General features: G+C 43.7%; 1 protein-coding gene across 1 annotated transcript in view; it reads right to left on the bottom strand.

The window, feature by feature from the left end:
* Nucleotides 1-12,232: 12,232 nt before the first annotated feature.
* The window catches only part of LOC106606804 (voltage-dependent P/Q-type calcium channel subunit alpha-1A), a 131,242-nt gene continuing 126,046 nt past the window's right edge, over nt 12,233-17,428 (bottom strand). The window contains 1 exon segment of the mRNA XM_045721286.1: nt 12,233-17,152. Within this exon segment, the coding sequence (XP_045577242.1) occupies nt 16,163-17,152 (990 nt within the window). The 3' untranslated portion in view covers nt 12,233-16,162.

Here is a 17,428-nt window from a genome sequence, read left to right as displayed (position 1 = left end):
CCTTGTCTCGTTTCCTTTTAACTTGTTGTAGCCTTGTGGAAACTATTCATCATGACATGGGTGCCCACTGGACACAGTGGTTGAATCAACGTTGTTTCCATTTCATTTCAACCCCTAAAAATCTGTTTTTAACGTGGAAGACTGATTGGATTCTTTTTCACACAACGTTTAAATTATTTCCTGATGACATGGTCACATATTTGTTGAATTCACGTTAGTTGACAACTCAACCAACGTAAATAAAAACTTAACGTTGAACTGACATCTGTACCCAGTGGTTGGGCGGATGTGGGTGTGGTATGGGGTACGCGTGACTAAAAGAAACAAGGGTAGTAAGAATATTGCCCCATGGCGCGTGTGGGGAGGAAACGGCAATGGGTGTGATGAGTCGGAAGCACGCTGTCATCGCTATTCTCTCTCTCGCGCACACACACACACACAGAGAGAGAGGTTATATTTCCAGGAGGTTACGCTGTTGTAAAGAAAGAGACGCAGGACAAACACTATTTCCCCGTCATCAAATTACGGACGGAATGGGTACAATGTATCACTTTTGTTGTTAACCTCGGGAAACTTGAGAGGGTCTATTGTGCCAACCTGACAGCTGTGGAGTACGGTCAGACATGGGACACTGTTCTCCCAGTGGCATGCAGGGGCATCGGCCTGACCAGCCCAATCACAATCTGGGCATGACTCTGCACGACTGGCCCATGTATCTGGACCAAGATTCTTGTTGGATAACCAGACAAAAATACAGTGTGAAACGGCAATAAGGGGCTGCCTGGAGCTGCTTTCATGAGGGTTTTTCAAATTGGTGTTTGTATTTGCGCTGTTGTGGGCCGATTCCGAACCAAGTTAAGCGCATGTAAATAGAAAGTAATTCCTTTGTATGCACTTTTTTCTCTATGCTTATTCTTACCTTGAATTGAATGAGAATAGCACCTGCAATTTGTTCAGGGTGGAGATGTAAGAAATTAAGGTGTGGTGGAGGTGAGTTATGACCTTCACTAATTCACTCATAATTCCACCACTTTTATGTGCGAGGAAACCGTAAATAAGGTCGAGCAAACCTGCCGGTTCCAAGTGTAAAAACCTCTACTTTCTTTGTGAAGGAAAAGCAGCCAACAAGTACTCAGCATACAGTTGAAGTCAGAAGTTTACATACACTTAGGTTGGAATCATTAAAACTCGTTTTTCAACCACTCCACAAATTTCTTGTTAACAAACTACAGTTTTGGCAAGTCCACTAGGACATCTACTTTGTGCATGACACAGATCATTTTTCCAACAATTGATTACAGACAGATTATTTCACTTATAATTCATTGTATCACTATTCCAGTGGGTGAAAAGTTTACATACACTAAGTTGACTGTGCCTTTAAACAGCTTGTCATGGCTTTAGAAGCTTCTGACAGGCCTATTGACATAATTTGAGTCAATTGGAGGTGTACCTGTGGATGTATTTCAAGGCCTACCTTCAAACTCAGTACTTCTTTGCTTGACATCACGGGAAAATCAAAAGAAATCAGCCAAGACCTCAGAAAAAATTGTTGACCTCCACAAGTCTGGATCATCCCTGGGAGCAATTTCCAAATGCCTGAAGGTACCACGTTCATCTGTACAAACAATAGTACGCAAGTATAAGCACCATGGGACCACGCAGCCGTCATACCGCTCAGGAAGGAGACACGTTCTGTCTCCTAGAGATGAACATATTTTGGTGCGAAAAGTGCAAATCAATCCCAGAACAACAGCAAAGGACCTTGTGAAGATGCTGGAGGAAACAGGTACAAAAGTATCTATAACCACAGTAAAACGAGTCCTATATTGACATAACCTGAAAGGCCTCTCAGCAAGAAAGAAGCCACTGCTCCAAAACCGCCATAAAAAAGCCAGATTACAGTTTGCAACTGCACATGGGGACAAAGATCGTACTTTTTGGAGAAATGTCCTCTGGTCTGATGAAACAAAAATAGAACTGTTTGGCCATAATGACCATCGTTATGTTTGGAGGAAAAAGGGGGAAGCTTGCAAGCCGAAGAACACCATCCCAACCGTGAAGCACGGTTGCATCATGTTGTGGAGGTGCTTTGCTGCAGGAGGGACTAGTGCACTTCAAAAAATAGATGGCATCATGAGGTAGGAAAATGATGTGGATATATTGAAGCAACATCTCAAGACATCAGTCGGGCAGTTAAAGCTTGGTCGCAAATGGGTCTTCCAAATGGACAATGACCCCAAACATACTTCCAAAGTTGTGGCAAAATGGCTTTAGGATAACAAAGGCAAGGTATTGGAGTGGCCATCACAAAGCCCTGACCTCAATCCTATAGAAAATTTGTTGGCAGAACTGAAAAGGCGTGCGCAAGCAAGGAGGCCTACAAACCTGACTCAGTTACACCAGCTCTGTCAGGAGGAATGGGACAAAATTCACCCAACTTATTGTGCAAAGCTTGTGGAAGGCTACCCAAAATGTTTGACCCAAGTTAAACAATTTAAAGGCAATGCTACCAAATACGAATTAACTGTATGTAAACTTCTGACCCACTGGGAATGTGATGAAATAATTAAAAGCTGAAATAAATCACTCTCTCTGCTATTATTCTAACATTTCACATTCTTAAAATAGAGTGGTGATCCTAACTGACCTAAGACAGGATTGTCTACTAGGATTAAATGTCAGGAATTGTGAAAAACTGAGTTTAAATGTATTTGGCTAAGGTGTATGTAAACTTCCGACTTCAACTGTATGTGGGAACTCCTTCAACACTGTCGGAAGAACATTCCTCATGAAGCTGGATGAGAGAATGCCTAGAGTGTACAAAGCTGTCATCAAGGAAAAGGGTGGCTACTTTGAAGATTCTAAAATTAAAAATATATTTTGATTTGTTTAACACTTTTTTCTTACTGTATGATTCCATATGTGTTATTTCATAGTTTTGATTGTCTTCACTATTATTCTACAGTGTAGAAATTAGTAAAATAAAGAAATACCTTTGAATGAATAGGTGTGTCCAAACGTTTGAATGGTATTGTATGTAAATACGTTATTTCTGTTTCTTATTTGTAATAAATTTGCACACTTTTCTAAAAACCTGTTTTTGCATTGTCATTATGGGGTATTGTGTGTAAATTGATGAGTGAAGAAAATGTGGAAAAAGGGATGGGTCTGAATACATTACAAATGAAGTGTCATAGCTGTTGATAAGAGCTAGTTAACCTGTCTGGGCTAGGGGGCAGTATTTTCACGGCCGGATGAAAAACGTACCAATAAAATCAAATCAATCAATCAAATTTATTTTTATATAGCCCTTCGTACATCAGCTGATATCTCAAAGTGCTGTACAGAAACCCAGCCTAAAACCCCAAACAGCAAGCAAAGCAAAGCATGTGTACCCAATTTAAACAGGTAACTACTCTGGCCCGGAAACTAGAATATGCATACAATTAGTAGATTCGGATAGAAACTTCAGAGTGTTTTCTAAAACTGTTTGAATGGTGTCTGTGAGTATAACACAACTCATATGACAGGCAAAAACCTGAGAAAAAGTCAACCAGGAAGTGGAGGATCTGAGAATTGTAGTTCTTCTTTCTAGTCCCTTTCGAAACTACAGTATCTGTGGAGTTACGTTGCACTTCCTAAGGCTTCCATTGGCTGTCAAAAGCCTTCAGAAAGTTGTTTAGCATTCTCCTGTCACTGGGCAGATAATAGGAGCTCAGTTAGTGAGCGGACTGCCTGGCTACAAAGGGATTGGATATGCTCGATCCCGCGAGCACACCGTTCCTTCTTTTTCTCCTTGAATGAATACGCTATTGTCCGGTTGGAATATTATCGCAATTTTATGTTAAAAATACCATAAAGATTGATTTTAAACAGCGTTTGACATGCTTCTAAGTACGGTAATGGAAAATGTTTACTTTTCGTCTCTGGTACCGCGCTCACGCGTTATGCCTTTGGATAGTGCTCTGAACGCCCGAACAAAACGGAAGTATTTGGACATAAATATGGATTATTTTGAACAAAAACAACATTTCTTGTGGAAGTAGCAGTCCTGAGAGTGCATTCTGACGAAGATCAGCAAAGATAAGAGAATATTTCTAATACTAATTCTGAGTTTAGGTGGCCCCGAACTTGGCGGGTGTCTATATAGCTTGCTGTGATGGCTGAGCTATGTACTCAGAATATTGAAAAATGTGCTTTCTCCGTAAAGCTATTTTAAAATCTGACATAGCGGTTGCATCCAGGAGTAGTCTATCTATAATTCTTTAAATAATTGTTATATATTTTGTCAACGTTTATGATGAGTATTTTTGTAAATTGATGTGCACATTCAGAGGAAGTTTTGGTGGGAATACATTTTCTGAACATCACGCGCCAATGTAAAATGCTGTTTTTGGATATAAATATGAACTTTATCGAACAAAACATACATGTATTGTGTAACATAATGTCCTAGGAGTGCTTCATTTAGCTGTGGGTTTTATTGACACATGTCCTTGCTTGGAAAATGGCTGTGTGATTATTTTTGTCTATGTACTTTCCTAACATAATCTAATGTTTTGCTTTCGCTGTAAAGCCTTTTTGAAATCGGACAATGTGGTTACATCAAGGAGAAGTGTATCTTTAAAATGGTGTAAAATAGTTGTATGTTTGAGAAAGTTGAATTATGACATTTTGTTGTTTTTGAATTTGCCGCCCTGATATTTCACTGGCTGCTAGCGTCCCACGTAGCCCATAGAAGTTAAATGAGTAATCCGTTTGGAGAAGGGATTGCAATTAAAAAAAGCAATTGGTTTTGATTATTTTTCCTTATGATCCTTGGAGGCAAATGTGAAACCAGTCATATGGAAGCAAACTGAAAATCATAGCAACATGACATGCATTGTTGCCCCTGTGACATTATAAAAAAAATATATGTTTTATGTTTATTACGTTTGCAATCGCAACAAATAATCTGCTCAGACTCCAACCAAGGAGCATCAAAAGCCATGCTATAAATTCTCAGACAACCCAAAGATTCCTTTATGCCCTTCCAGACTCCCTCTGCCTACCCAAGGACATCAGAGGACAAAAATCAGTTAACCACCTAACTGAGGAACTCAATTTAACCTTGCGCAATACCCTAGATGCAGTTGCACCCCTAAAAACTAAAAACATTTGTCATAAGAAACTAGCTCCCTGGTATACAGAAAATACACGAGCTCTGAAGCAAGCTTCCAGAAAATTGGAACGGAAATGGCGCCACCCCAAACTGGAAGTCTTCCAACTAGCTTGGAAAGACAGTACCGTGCAGTATCGAAGAGCCCTCACTGCTGCTCGATCATCCTATTTTTCCAACTTAATTGAGGAAAATAAGAACAATCCACATATTTTTTTTATATTGTTGCAAAGCTAACTAAAAAGCAGCATTCCCCAAGAGAGGATGGCTTTCACTTCAGCAGTAATAAATTCATGAACTTCTTTGAGGAAAAGATCATGATCATTAGAACGCAAATTACGGACCCCTCTTTAAATCTGCGTATTCCTCCAAAGCTCCGTTGTCCTGAGTCTGCACAACTCTGCCAGGACCTAGAATCAAGGGAGACACCAAAGTGTTTTAGTACTATATCTCTTGACACAATGATGAAAATAATCATGGCCTCTAAACCTTCAAGCTACACACTGGACCCTAGTCCAACTAAACTACTGAAAGAGCTGCTTCCTGTGCTTGGCCCTCCTATGTTGAACATAATAAACGGCTCTCTATCCACCGGATGTGTACCAAACTCACTAAATGTGGCAGTAATAAAGCCTCTCTTGAAAAAGCCAAATCTTGACCCAGAAAATATAAAAAACTATCGGCCTATATCGAATCTTCCATTCCTCTCAAAAATGTTAGAAAAATCTGTTGCGCAGCAACTCACTGCCTTCCTGAAGACAAACAATGTATACGAAACGCTTCAGTCTGGTTTTAGACCCCGTCATAGCACTGAGACTGCACTTGTGAAGGTGGTAAAAGACGTTTTAATGGCGTCAGACCAAGGCTCTGCATCTGTCCTCGTGCTCCTAGATCTTAGTGCTGCTTTTGATACCATCGATCACCACATTCTTTTGGAGAGATTGGAAACCCAAATTGGTCTACACGGACAAGTTCTGGCCTGGTTTAGATCTTATCTGTCGGAAAGATATCAGTTTGTCTCTGTGAATGGTTTGTCCTCTGACAAATCAACTGTACATTTCGGTGTTCAAGGTTCCGTTTTAGGACCACTATTGTTTTCACTATATATTTTACCTCTTGGGGATGTCATTCGAAAACATAACGTTACATTTCACTGCTATGACACACAGCTGTACATTTCAATGAAACATGGTGAAGCCCCAAAATTGCCCTCGCTAGAAGCCTGTGTTTCAGACATAAGGAAGTGGATGGCTGCAAACGTTCTACTCTTAAACTCGGACAAAACAGAGATGTTTTTTCTAGGTCCCAAGAAACAAAGAGATCTTCTGTTGAATCTGACAATTAATCTTGATGGTTGTACAGTCGTCTGAAATAAAACTGTGAAAGACCTCGGCGTTACTCTGGACCCTGATCTCTCTTTTGAAGAACATATCAAGACTGTTTCAAGGACAGCTTTTTTCCATCTACATAACATTGCAAAAATCAGAAACTTTCTGTCCAAATATGATGCAGAAAAATGTATCCATGCTTTTGTCACTTCTAGGTTAGACTACTGCAATGCTCTACTTTCTGGCTACTCAGATAAAGCACTAAATAAACTTCTGTAAGTGCTAAATACGGCTGATAGAATCCTGACTAGAACCAAAAAATGTGATCATATTACTCCAGTGCTAGCCTCCCTACACTGGCTTCCTGTTAAGGCAAGGGCTGATTTCAAGGTTTTACTGCTAACCTACAAAGCATTACATGGGCTTGCTCCTACCTATCTTTCCGATTTGGTCCTGCCGTACATACCTACACGTACGCTACAGTCACAAGATGCAGGCCTCCTAATTGTCCCAAGAATTTCTAAGCAAACAGCTGGAGGCAGGGCTTTCTCCTATAGAGCTCAATTTTATGGAATGGTCTGCCTACCCATGTGAGAGACGCAGACTCGGGTCTCAACCTTTAAGTCTTTCCTGAAGACTCATCTCTTCAGTATGTCCTATGTTTGAGTGTAGTCTGGCCCAGGAGTGTGAAGGTGAACGGAAAGGCTCTGGAGCAACGAACCGCCCTTGCTGTCTCTGCCTGGCCGCTTCCCCTCTCTCCACTGGGATTCTCTGCCTCTAACCCTATTACAGGGGCTGAGTCACTGGCTTATTGGTGTTCTTCCATGCCGTCCCTAGGAGGGGTGCGTCACTTGAGTGGGTTGAGTCACTAACGTGGTCTTCCTGTCTGGGTTGGCGCCCCCCCCCTTGGGTTGTGCCGTGGCGGAGATCTTTGTGGGCTATACTCGGCCTTGTCTCAGGATGGTAAGTTGGTGGTTGAAGGTATCCCTCTAGTGGTGTGGGGGCTGTGCTTTGGCAAAGTGGGTGGGGTTATATCCTGCCGGTTTGGCCCTGTCCGGGGGTATCATCGGATGGGGCCACAGTGTCTCCTGACCCCTCCTGTCTCAGCCTCCAGTATTTATGATGCAGTAGTTTATGTGTCGGGGGGCTAGGGTCAGTCTGTTATATCTGGAGTATTTCTCCTGTCTTATCCGGTGTCCTGTGTGAATTTAAGTATGCTCTCTCTAATTCTCTCTTTCTCTCTTTCTTTCTTTCTTTCTCTCTCTAGGAGGACCTGAGCCCTAGGACCATGCCTCAGGACTACCTGGCATGATGACTCCTTGCTGTCCCCAGTCCACCTGGCCATGCTGCTGCTCCAGTTTCAACTGTTCTGCCTGCGGCTATGGAACCCTGACCTGTTCAACGGACGTGCTACCTGTCCCAGACCTGCTGTTTTCAACTCTCTAGAGACAGCAGGAGCGGTAGAGATACTCTCAATGATCGGCTATGAAAAGCCAACTGACATTTACTCTTGAGGTGCTGACTTGTTGCACCCTCGACAACTACTGTGATTATTATTATTTGACCATGCTGGTCATTTATGAACATTTGAACATCTTGGCCATGTTCTGTTACCCGGCACAGCCAGAAGAGGACTGGCCAACCCTCAGAGCCTGGTTCCTCTCTAGGTTTCTTCCTAGGTTTTGGCCTTTCTGGGGTGTGTTTCCTAGCCACCGTGCTTCTACACCTGCATTGCTTGCTGTTTGGGGTTTTAGGCTGGGTTTCTGTACAGCACTTTGAGATATCATCTGATGTAAGAAGGGCTATATAAATACATTTGATTTGATTTTGATTTGATCAAGTTTGCAGATGACACAAGAGTAGTAGGCCTGATTACCAACAATGACTAGACAGCCTACAGGGAGGAGGTGAGGGCCCTGGCGGAGTTGTGCCAGGAAAATAATCTCTCCCTCAACGTCAAGAAAATGAAGGAGCTGATCATGGACTTCAGGAAACAGCAGAGGGAGCACGCCCCTATCCACATCAACGGGACCACAGTGGAGAAGGTGGAAAGCTTCAAGTTCCTCGGTGTACACATCACTGACAATCTGAAATGGTCCACCCACATAGACAGTGTGGTGAAGTAGGCGCAACAGCGCCTCTTCAATCTCAGGAGGCTGAAGAGATTTGCTTTGGCCCCTAAGACCTTCACAAACTTTTACAGATGCACAATTGAGAGGTACGACAACTTCACCGCCCGCAACCGCAGTGCTCTCCAGAGGGTGGTGCTGTCTGCCCAACACATCACCGGGGGCACACTACCTGCAGCATCCGATATCACAGGAAGGCCAAAAAGATCATCAAGGATATCGACCACCTCGCCTCCTGAGTAGCACAACGGTCTCAGGCACTGCATCGCAGTGCTAGAGGCATCACTCCAGATTCCGGGTTCGATCCCGGGCTGTGTCGCAGACGGCCGGGACCGGGAGACCCATGAGGCGGTGCACAATTGGCCCAGCGTCATCCGGGTTAGGGGAGGGTTTGGCCGGCTAGGATGTCCTTGTCCCATCACGCTCTAGCGACTCCATGTGGTGGCCGGGTGCATGTACATTGACTTCGGTCGCCAGCTGTAAGGTGTTTCCTCCTACACATTGGTGCGACTGGCTTCTGGGTTAACCGAGAACTGTGTCAAGAAGCAATGCGGCTTGGCGGGGTCGTGTTTCGAGGGACGCATTGCTCTCAACCTTCACCTCTCCCGAGTCCGTATGGGAGTTGCAGCAATGGGACAAGACTGTAACTATGAATTGAATATCACAAAATTGGATAGAAAAGGGGTAAAAAGTACAACAAATTATAAAGGACATCAACCACCCAAGCCACGGCCTGTTCACCCCGCTATCATCCAGAAGGTGAGGGCAGTACAGGTGCACCAAGCTTCCTGCCATCCAGGACCTCTAAACCAGGGGGTGTCAGAGGAAGGCCCAAAAAATTGCCAAAGACTCCAGCTATAGACTGTTCTCTCTTTTACTGCACGGCAAGCAGTAGCGAAGTGCCAAGTCTAGGTCAAAAAGGCTTCTTAACAGCTTCCCCCAAGCCATAAGACTCTTGAACAGTTAACATAAGACTCTTGAACAGTTAATCAAATGGCTATCCGGACTATTTGAATAGTCCCCACCCCACCCCCCATTTTTACGCTGCTACTACTCTCTGTTTATTATCCATGCTTAGTCACTTTACCTCTACCTACATGTATATATTACCTCAATTACCTCGACTAACCGGTGCCCCTGCATATTGACTCTGTACCGGAACCTGCTGTATATAGCCTCGCTACTGTTATTTTATTGTTGCTCCTTAATTATTATAAATTTTTTTTTAATTCTTGAAACTGCATTGTTGGTTAAGGGCTTGTGAGTAACCATTTCACTGTCATGTCTACACCTGTTGTATTCGGCGCATGTGACAAATACAATTTCATTTTATTATATTTTATTTTAGAGGCTGCTGCCCTATTTACATAGACATGGAATCACTGGCCATTTTAATAATGGAACACTAGTCACTTTATTAATAATGTTTACATACTGCTTTACTCATCTCATATGTATTTACTGTATTCTATTCTACTGTATTTTAGTCAATGCCACTCCGACATTGTTCGTCCTAATATTTATATATTTCTTAATTCCATTCTTTTACTTTTAGATTTGTGTGTATTTTTGTGAATTGTTAGATACTACTGCACTGTTGGAGCTAGGAACACAAGCATTTCTCTACACCCGCAATAACATCTGCTATTATGTGTATGTGACCAATAACATTTGATTTGATTTGATAGGTGGGCGTAGGAAAGGCATACATTTCCTATATCGGAATTGGCCCTTTGGAGAGTAGGCTATACTAGCCCATGGAGTGTGAACAATGTTGTTTAATCTGCCTTCCACCTTAGCTGTGTGTTTGGTCTGGCCTGGGTATGGAAGGAGTAGGGGAGAGAAATGAAGAAGAGAGAGAGGAGGAGGGAGAGTGCGGGGGAAATGAGGGGGAGGTAGAGGGGGGCAGGATACAGGAAGTGGAGCTGGCAGCAGAATGCAGGGGAGGATGGAGGATGTGTGTGTGTGTGTGTGTGTGTGTGTGTGTGTGTGTGTGTGTGTGTGTGTGTGTGTGTGTGTGTGTGTGTGTGTGTGTGTGTGTGTGTGTGTGTGTGTGTGTGTGTGTGTGTGTGAGAGATGGGGGTGGTGAAGTATTAGGGGGGTTATATAGAACAGACATTAGAACAGGACACCTCACACATCCGCCTGGCTCACATCTGGCCAACAGGCAGCACCAGGAAAAGGGAGGGATGGAGAGGAGGGAGAGAGCGAGGGGTTGTGTACCTCTGTCAGTTACATGACATTTCAGTAGCACAGCTAATTGGATTAATAAAGGAAGCAGAGTGAAATAAAACTTTAGTTAGTTATCCTGATAATACAGATTTTTCCTATAAATTATTGGAGGGTTTTTTATGAGCCAGTTTCAGGGTTTCCATCTCACCTGCACAGTATGTATTCCTGTGTTCTTCCATTTGATGTATAGACAATGTCTCAATAAAATAGATAGGTAACAACTGAAAGTCTGCATACTGCTTTATAACTTGTTATACACATGCATACGTTTTTATGATGTCTTACTATAAGGCTTTTAATACGGTTATCACCTACATATTCACTGTTGGATGAGTGCATCATACAACTGCAGAATGAACTGAAATGTGTGAGGTGAGGAGAGAAAAGGTAAGCAGAGAGGATACATGTTTTTAGGATACATCTCTCTACAGCGGAGAAAAAAAGGAAGAATGCGGTGGAGGAATGTGTGAGGAGAGAAGAGATGGACATAAGGTAGGAGAAGAGAGAGGTAGGTTGAGGGAAGGATACGGGGCATTGGGGGAGCAGAGAGAGGCCAGTTGAGGGAAAGAATGTGGTGGGCTTAGGGAAAGGGGGAAGGAGTGGAGAATAGGAGGGGAGTATAGGTGTGGAATGTGACATCCGGCCCATTGATTGTACTGCTAATGTTTCCGTCAGCAATCTGATCTGAAGCTGTCCTCTCTAAAGTACACAGAACACACAGGGTAGGCAGGGGGAACACTAGAAACAGCCCAGAACACACAGGGTAAGCAGGGGGAACACAAGAAACAGACTAGAACACACTGGGCTGGCAGGGGGAACACAAGAAACAGACTAGAACACACTGGGCTGGCAGGGGGAACACTAGAAACAGACTAGAACACACAGGGAAGGCAGGGGGAACACTAGAAACAGACTAGAACACACATGGAAGGCTGGAGGAACAATAGAAATAGACCAGAACACACATGGAAGGCAGGGGGAACACTAGAAACAGACTAGAACACACATGGAAGGCTGGAGGAACAATAGAAATAGACCAGGGCAGGCAGGGGGAACACTAGAAACAGACTAGAACACACATGGAAGGCTGGAGGAACAATAGAAATAGACCAGGGCAGGCAGGGGGAACACTAGAAACAGACGGGAGATAGCAGAGACACACTATTTACACTCCTAAATGCGCGTTTACACACTACCTTACACATAACAACACACTCCGTTACACACATCAAACGTCTCTACTTCTCCAAATCTATAACCCCAACGCAAACACACTCTCATTCTCACTATAATACACTCTTTCACTCAAACATACGCACACATTCAAGCATACACTTGAAAACACACAAAAAAGAAATGGAAGTCTCTCCAGACCAACAGTGTGCATTCTCTCTGGTTTTTATTCATTAGGAAGAATTCTGTCTGGAATTACAAAATGCACTGGTAGAAATAGCGGTGAGATAGGTTGAGAGTGTGAGAGATAAGAGTGAGAGAGAAATAGAGAGGGAGTGAGTGAGAGATAAAAGATCCCACAGCCAGAGTTTTAAGGGTTACATCAGATTTGGCTGGCTCCTGGCCCCACCCAAAAGTAGGCAGGGATATCCCCATCTCTTTTTATTTGATTCTCTTCTTTAAAACAGGAGTTCTCTTTTTTGTAGTGTCCTGAACATGGTTGTGTAGTGTCTCACCTCCATGTTTACAGTTAACAGCTGGCAACATAAATAAACAAACCAACTTTGATTCTCACCAAAGTCATCATGTCGCTCTTTTGACGGTTTTTTTTTGTATAGATTTTTTAAACATTTTTTGTTCTCAAAAATAGAAGGAAAAAAGAAAACATGTTGCTTAGTAAAAACATCTATCTATATTCATATATTTTTTAATCTGAATTCTTATTCTTATTTTTTGATTCCTGAAGATGACTGTTCACCCACAGTGTGGCATGCACATAGCACATGCAGTTCTGGAAGTAGATATTTCCCCTTTTTTTGGTATTTTTTTGGTACTTAAAATGCTTTTATTTCTATGTTTCCATAGCAGCTCATACATTGCTTTTTAAAGTAACGGTGGGGTTATTTAGAATATGTTGTTAGTGGATGGTTGGTCAGTATCGGACACAATGATTGACAGTGAATGTTAGGGCCTCTCATAGTTTCAATTGTAGGGTGATTGACATCTTATTTCATCTTGCACACAGCCACACAAACATTCTGACACTCGCTCACAAACACAGGCAAACTCACACACACACAAACACTCACCAACTCAAATATCATCACAAAATATTCAAAGCAAATAAACAAATTAAATTAAATATCCAACGAAAACAGCTAGCTATTGATGTACACACACACATTGAATGTACACACAAATTCTTGCTATAAAAGAACGCATTCATACACAGACACACACGCAAACGCACACACGCCATACACGCATACTTGCTACAGCCAGGAGCTACATACTGAGAGTGTATCTGTGTATTCCTATCTTATCAGTGTTGTGACTTATACACGTCTATGACATTCCTACGTTAGATGAATACTGTAAAGGCAATGTGCCTGTGCACTTTCTGGTCAAAGTGTGGTACATAGAATCATGGGATATGTCGTTACAGTACATCAGAATCCAGATATGTGCAGATCTAACTGCGCTATATCTATGGCAGCAGTGAACAAACACTGTTACCTGGCGCTAATGGTTTTGACATGGGGTGTTATAATAAGAATCATAATGACATAATTCTAATAAATGAATGGTTCACTATGGCAATCCTCAAAGTCCGGCAACTGTGAGAGAGACACTGTACGGGACAGTGGTGGGTATTAGGATGGATGTTAGTTTGAGGCGCACAAAGACACACAAAAAGATAATAGGGTGACACAGGACACAGAGGTTTGGCAGAAAAGACCCAGTCATTGTTTCTCCCATGCATTTTCATTGGCTGTGATACATGTCCTGTGCATTTGTGATTGGCTGTGTTACATGTCCTGAACACAAAGGAGGTGATCCACCAGTGACAGACAACACTTAAACCTTATGCTCCCAGTTTAAAGACAGATACAAAAACATTAGAATCAGACAGTCAAAATAGAAGGGGTGATACAATCATACAATAGGACAGGGATGCAATGTATTGCATACAGTGCCACCTAGAGGGCCAAACTGGTAGTGGAGCTCTGTCTCATTACTGCTTTAGCTGGTCTACTTTAGTCTGTAGACCCCGTTACCTCAGCAAGAGCGACCATTTAGCTGCCCTATATTTACCGAAATGATTAATATATGTAAACAACTGTCCGATGAACAAGTATACATGTCAGATACATGATTTCCTGTATGACTTTTGACATTGTTTTTTTTTTTAAGTTCCTTTTTAAGTTCCTTTCCCCTTCCCCACCGTATTACACTGTATCAGTCATTACTATGATTACTCCTGTTCCCACAATGCACCTCTCCGACAAAGCTCCGCCCACCAGCCGGACCAGTGGACCACCAACCAGACAGAACGTCTCACTAAACAAAGATGGTGACGAGCTGAGCACAACCGACACGAAAGTAACAAACAAATACAAAACTAAAATAATTCTCTCACAAGCATGAACATCGTCATCATCATCATCACCATTATCATCATCGTTATTATTATCATCATCGTCATTATCATAATCATCAATAGTATTGTTATCAGTATCTATAGAACCATTATCACTATTAATAACAAATAAACGAAAGATGAAGAGGTTCCCTCCTTTCATCTGCCTTTCTTTCTCTCTCTCTCTTTTCATCGCTCTTTCAAACACAAACCCTGGAAGACTAGAGACATTTCTCTGGTTTGAACGAGGCTATGAGTCAGCAGATGAAGAGCCAATAAGGACCATGGAGCGTGCTTGTAACTTCCTCCCCCAGTTTCAACTCCCTTTTAATATGAACCTATAATTTGTGGGGTCTGTGTTTTCATACTTTCCTGCCTTCTTTCCTTCCATGAAATAAAAGTAGGCCTTGTAACAAAATATCTACTTCCTTGAAAATGATTGTGCAATCTCAGCCACATCAACAGTTATAATTTGGCACAGAGCATTTGAATAAGAACAAAGTGGGAAATAGGTAATCCTGTCACTCCGCATAAAAAAGGCTTGGACCTTGTTCTTCTCTTCCTCATCGCCCCATCTCTCCATCTATCCTAACTATTTACATTTACATTTAATTGACATTTAAGTCATTTAGCAGACGCTCTTATCCAGAGCGACTTACAAATTGGTGGATTCACCTTATGATATCCAGTGGAACAACCACTTTACAATAGTGCATCTAAATCTTTTAAGGGGGGGGTTAGAAGGATTACTTTAACTATCCTGATTATACCTCCAGCACAGGAAGAGAGAGAGAGAGGGATGCCTCAGGGAGAAGAGAGAGAAACAAAGGGATTACAGGAAAAAGAGAGAACCCCACAGACTAATATAGAAAGGACCAAGGAATAGTTTCCCCCACATTACAGTAGTTTCTCTTCGTTATCATTTTTTTTGTATCAATCATGCAGGATTCCACAGGTTTTTAAACTCTGCAAGTTCCAACGAAGCTGAGCGGGTGCAACAGAAGAATCAAGCTTCAATGTTTCGAAGAAGAAGAAGAAGAAGAGGAAGAGGAAGAGGAAAAAGTAGCAGCCGCAGGAGTAGAAGAAGAAATACTGAAGAAAATGTTTGTTTTTAAGTTTCTTTTTTTTTTGTTCACCATCCACTTTTTTTATGTTTCTTCTCTACTCGGTTGGGGCGGAATCTTTTTTGGGGGTTGGGGGGTTGGAATGGATAGATTCCTCCTACATAACCCCCTCTCTCCTTCAGAGTTAGGGTGTGTGTCCCGGTGTCCCCCCCCCCCCACCACCTGTTTCCCCCACTCCCCCCACCACACTCAGGTGGAAGGCTCATCATCACTGATGTCATTATTAACAGTAAACACAGATGATAAAACTCATCAATATCTCCCCAACATCGGGGTTGGTGGTTGGTTTTTGCAACTTAGTTCTCCGCAATGTCATAGTTTTTTGCGTTGATTACGTGATGACGTCTTGGTCGTTGTGGCGGTTTTTAATATTGTTTCCAGAGGCGTAGCATAATGATACGTTGAGAAAAGCATCCGTCCCCCGTATCATCCATTTTGAAAAACTACATTTTGAGTTTTTGTCTCCTTGCATCCGATGAGCTGGGTTCCATAGTTTTTGGAGGAGGAATTGGTTTGTACTTCATACCCTGTTCACTAATTTCCACTCATCCTTCAGTGGTCCTCCTCCTCATCCCTCTATTCTAACTACCCCTTCCTCACTCCCTCCATCCCCGGGAAACACTGAGCAGCAGAAGAAACGAAAAGAAAAACAAACGGAAAGAAGGAAAGAAAGAATCATGCCTTGGTTTCCCCTGTCTCATGGCGGTCAGTGCTCTGGCTGTGTGTTTTCCTGGGCTGGGAGGTAGGGACTGATAACTCAGACAGTGTGGTTGAGCCCTCCATCCATCCCTCCATAGTCCCCAGAGGCTAGCACCTGTTGTTATCCGTGTTGTTGTAGGGTTCGTGCAGGCCTTTCGTGCGGGGCCCTCTAGGCTGGGGAGGGGGGACCTTGTGGGGCCCGGGGTGGGTGGGGCCGTGGTGGTGTTGCGAGGAGGGGGAGGAGGCGCGGTACCCGTTGGGGAGGCGTCGAGGGGGAGGAGGCTGCTGCCCTTGGGGGGTGGGGGTGGTGTTGGGTGGGGGCGCGTGGCGGGAAGTCCTGGGCGAGGTGCGGGAGTGGGGGTTGTTGGGGCGTGGGTTGTTTGGGTGCGGGTTGATAGGGTGCTGCTGCTGTGGGGTTGGGGGATGGTTTTGCAGGGGGAGAGTAGGGTGGTTGAGGGGGTGAGGCTTGTGAGGGTTGCCCTGTGTGGGGCTCTGCTCATAGGGAGGCGGTTTGTGGTGCTCACGGTCGTAATCCTGGTAGTCCTGGTTGTAGAAGCAGCCGTCGCCCTCCAGCGACCCACTCTCTCCTCCTCCTCCTCCCCCGTCCCCCCAGCGGGGTTGGGGGTGGCAGGCTTGGTTGGGTGAGCCATGGTGAGGCGGGGGAGGTCCCTGGGGGGGCTCAGGGGAAAAGCGGCGAGGGACGGGGCGGGATTGCGCCCCAGGGGCTGGGCTCCGGGAGGTGTGGCCATGGCTTTACGAACGACAGGAGAGTAGGTGACATGTGGGCGGGGCGTTGCAGGGGTCTGAGGAAGTTGCCGACGGCCTCGTCTCGGGGTACTGGTCCCCGAGGTAGAGGGAGCGGGACTTTCGCTCACCGAACTACTGCCCTACACGAACATTGAAGGCAAATAAAAAAAGAGCCATAAAATTAACGACGACATGAACAGAGAGAGGGAGGAAGAGAGAGCGGGAGGAAGAGAGAAAGGGAGGAAGAGGGAGAGAGGGAGGGAGAGAGAGAGGTAAGAAGGAAGACAGAGAGGGAGGGAGGAAGAGAGAGAGGGAGGGAGGGGAAAAGAAAGGGAGAGAGAAAAAGAGATAAAGAGATAAAGACAAGGAGAGATAAATAAAGGGAGGGAGAGAGAGAACAACAGACAATAACAACA

Source organism: Salmo salar, chromosome ssa06 (assembly GCF_905237065.1).
Source record: "Salmo salar chromosome ssa06, Ssal_v3.1, whole genome shotgun sequence".
NCBI lineage: Eukaryota > Metazoa > Chordata > Actinopteri > Salmoniformes > Salmonidae > Salmo > Salmo salar.
This window is presented reverse-complemented; position numbering and strand designations above follow the sequence as displayed.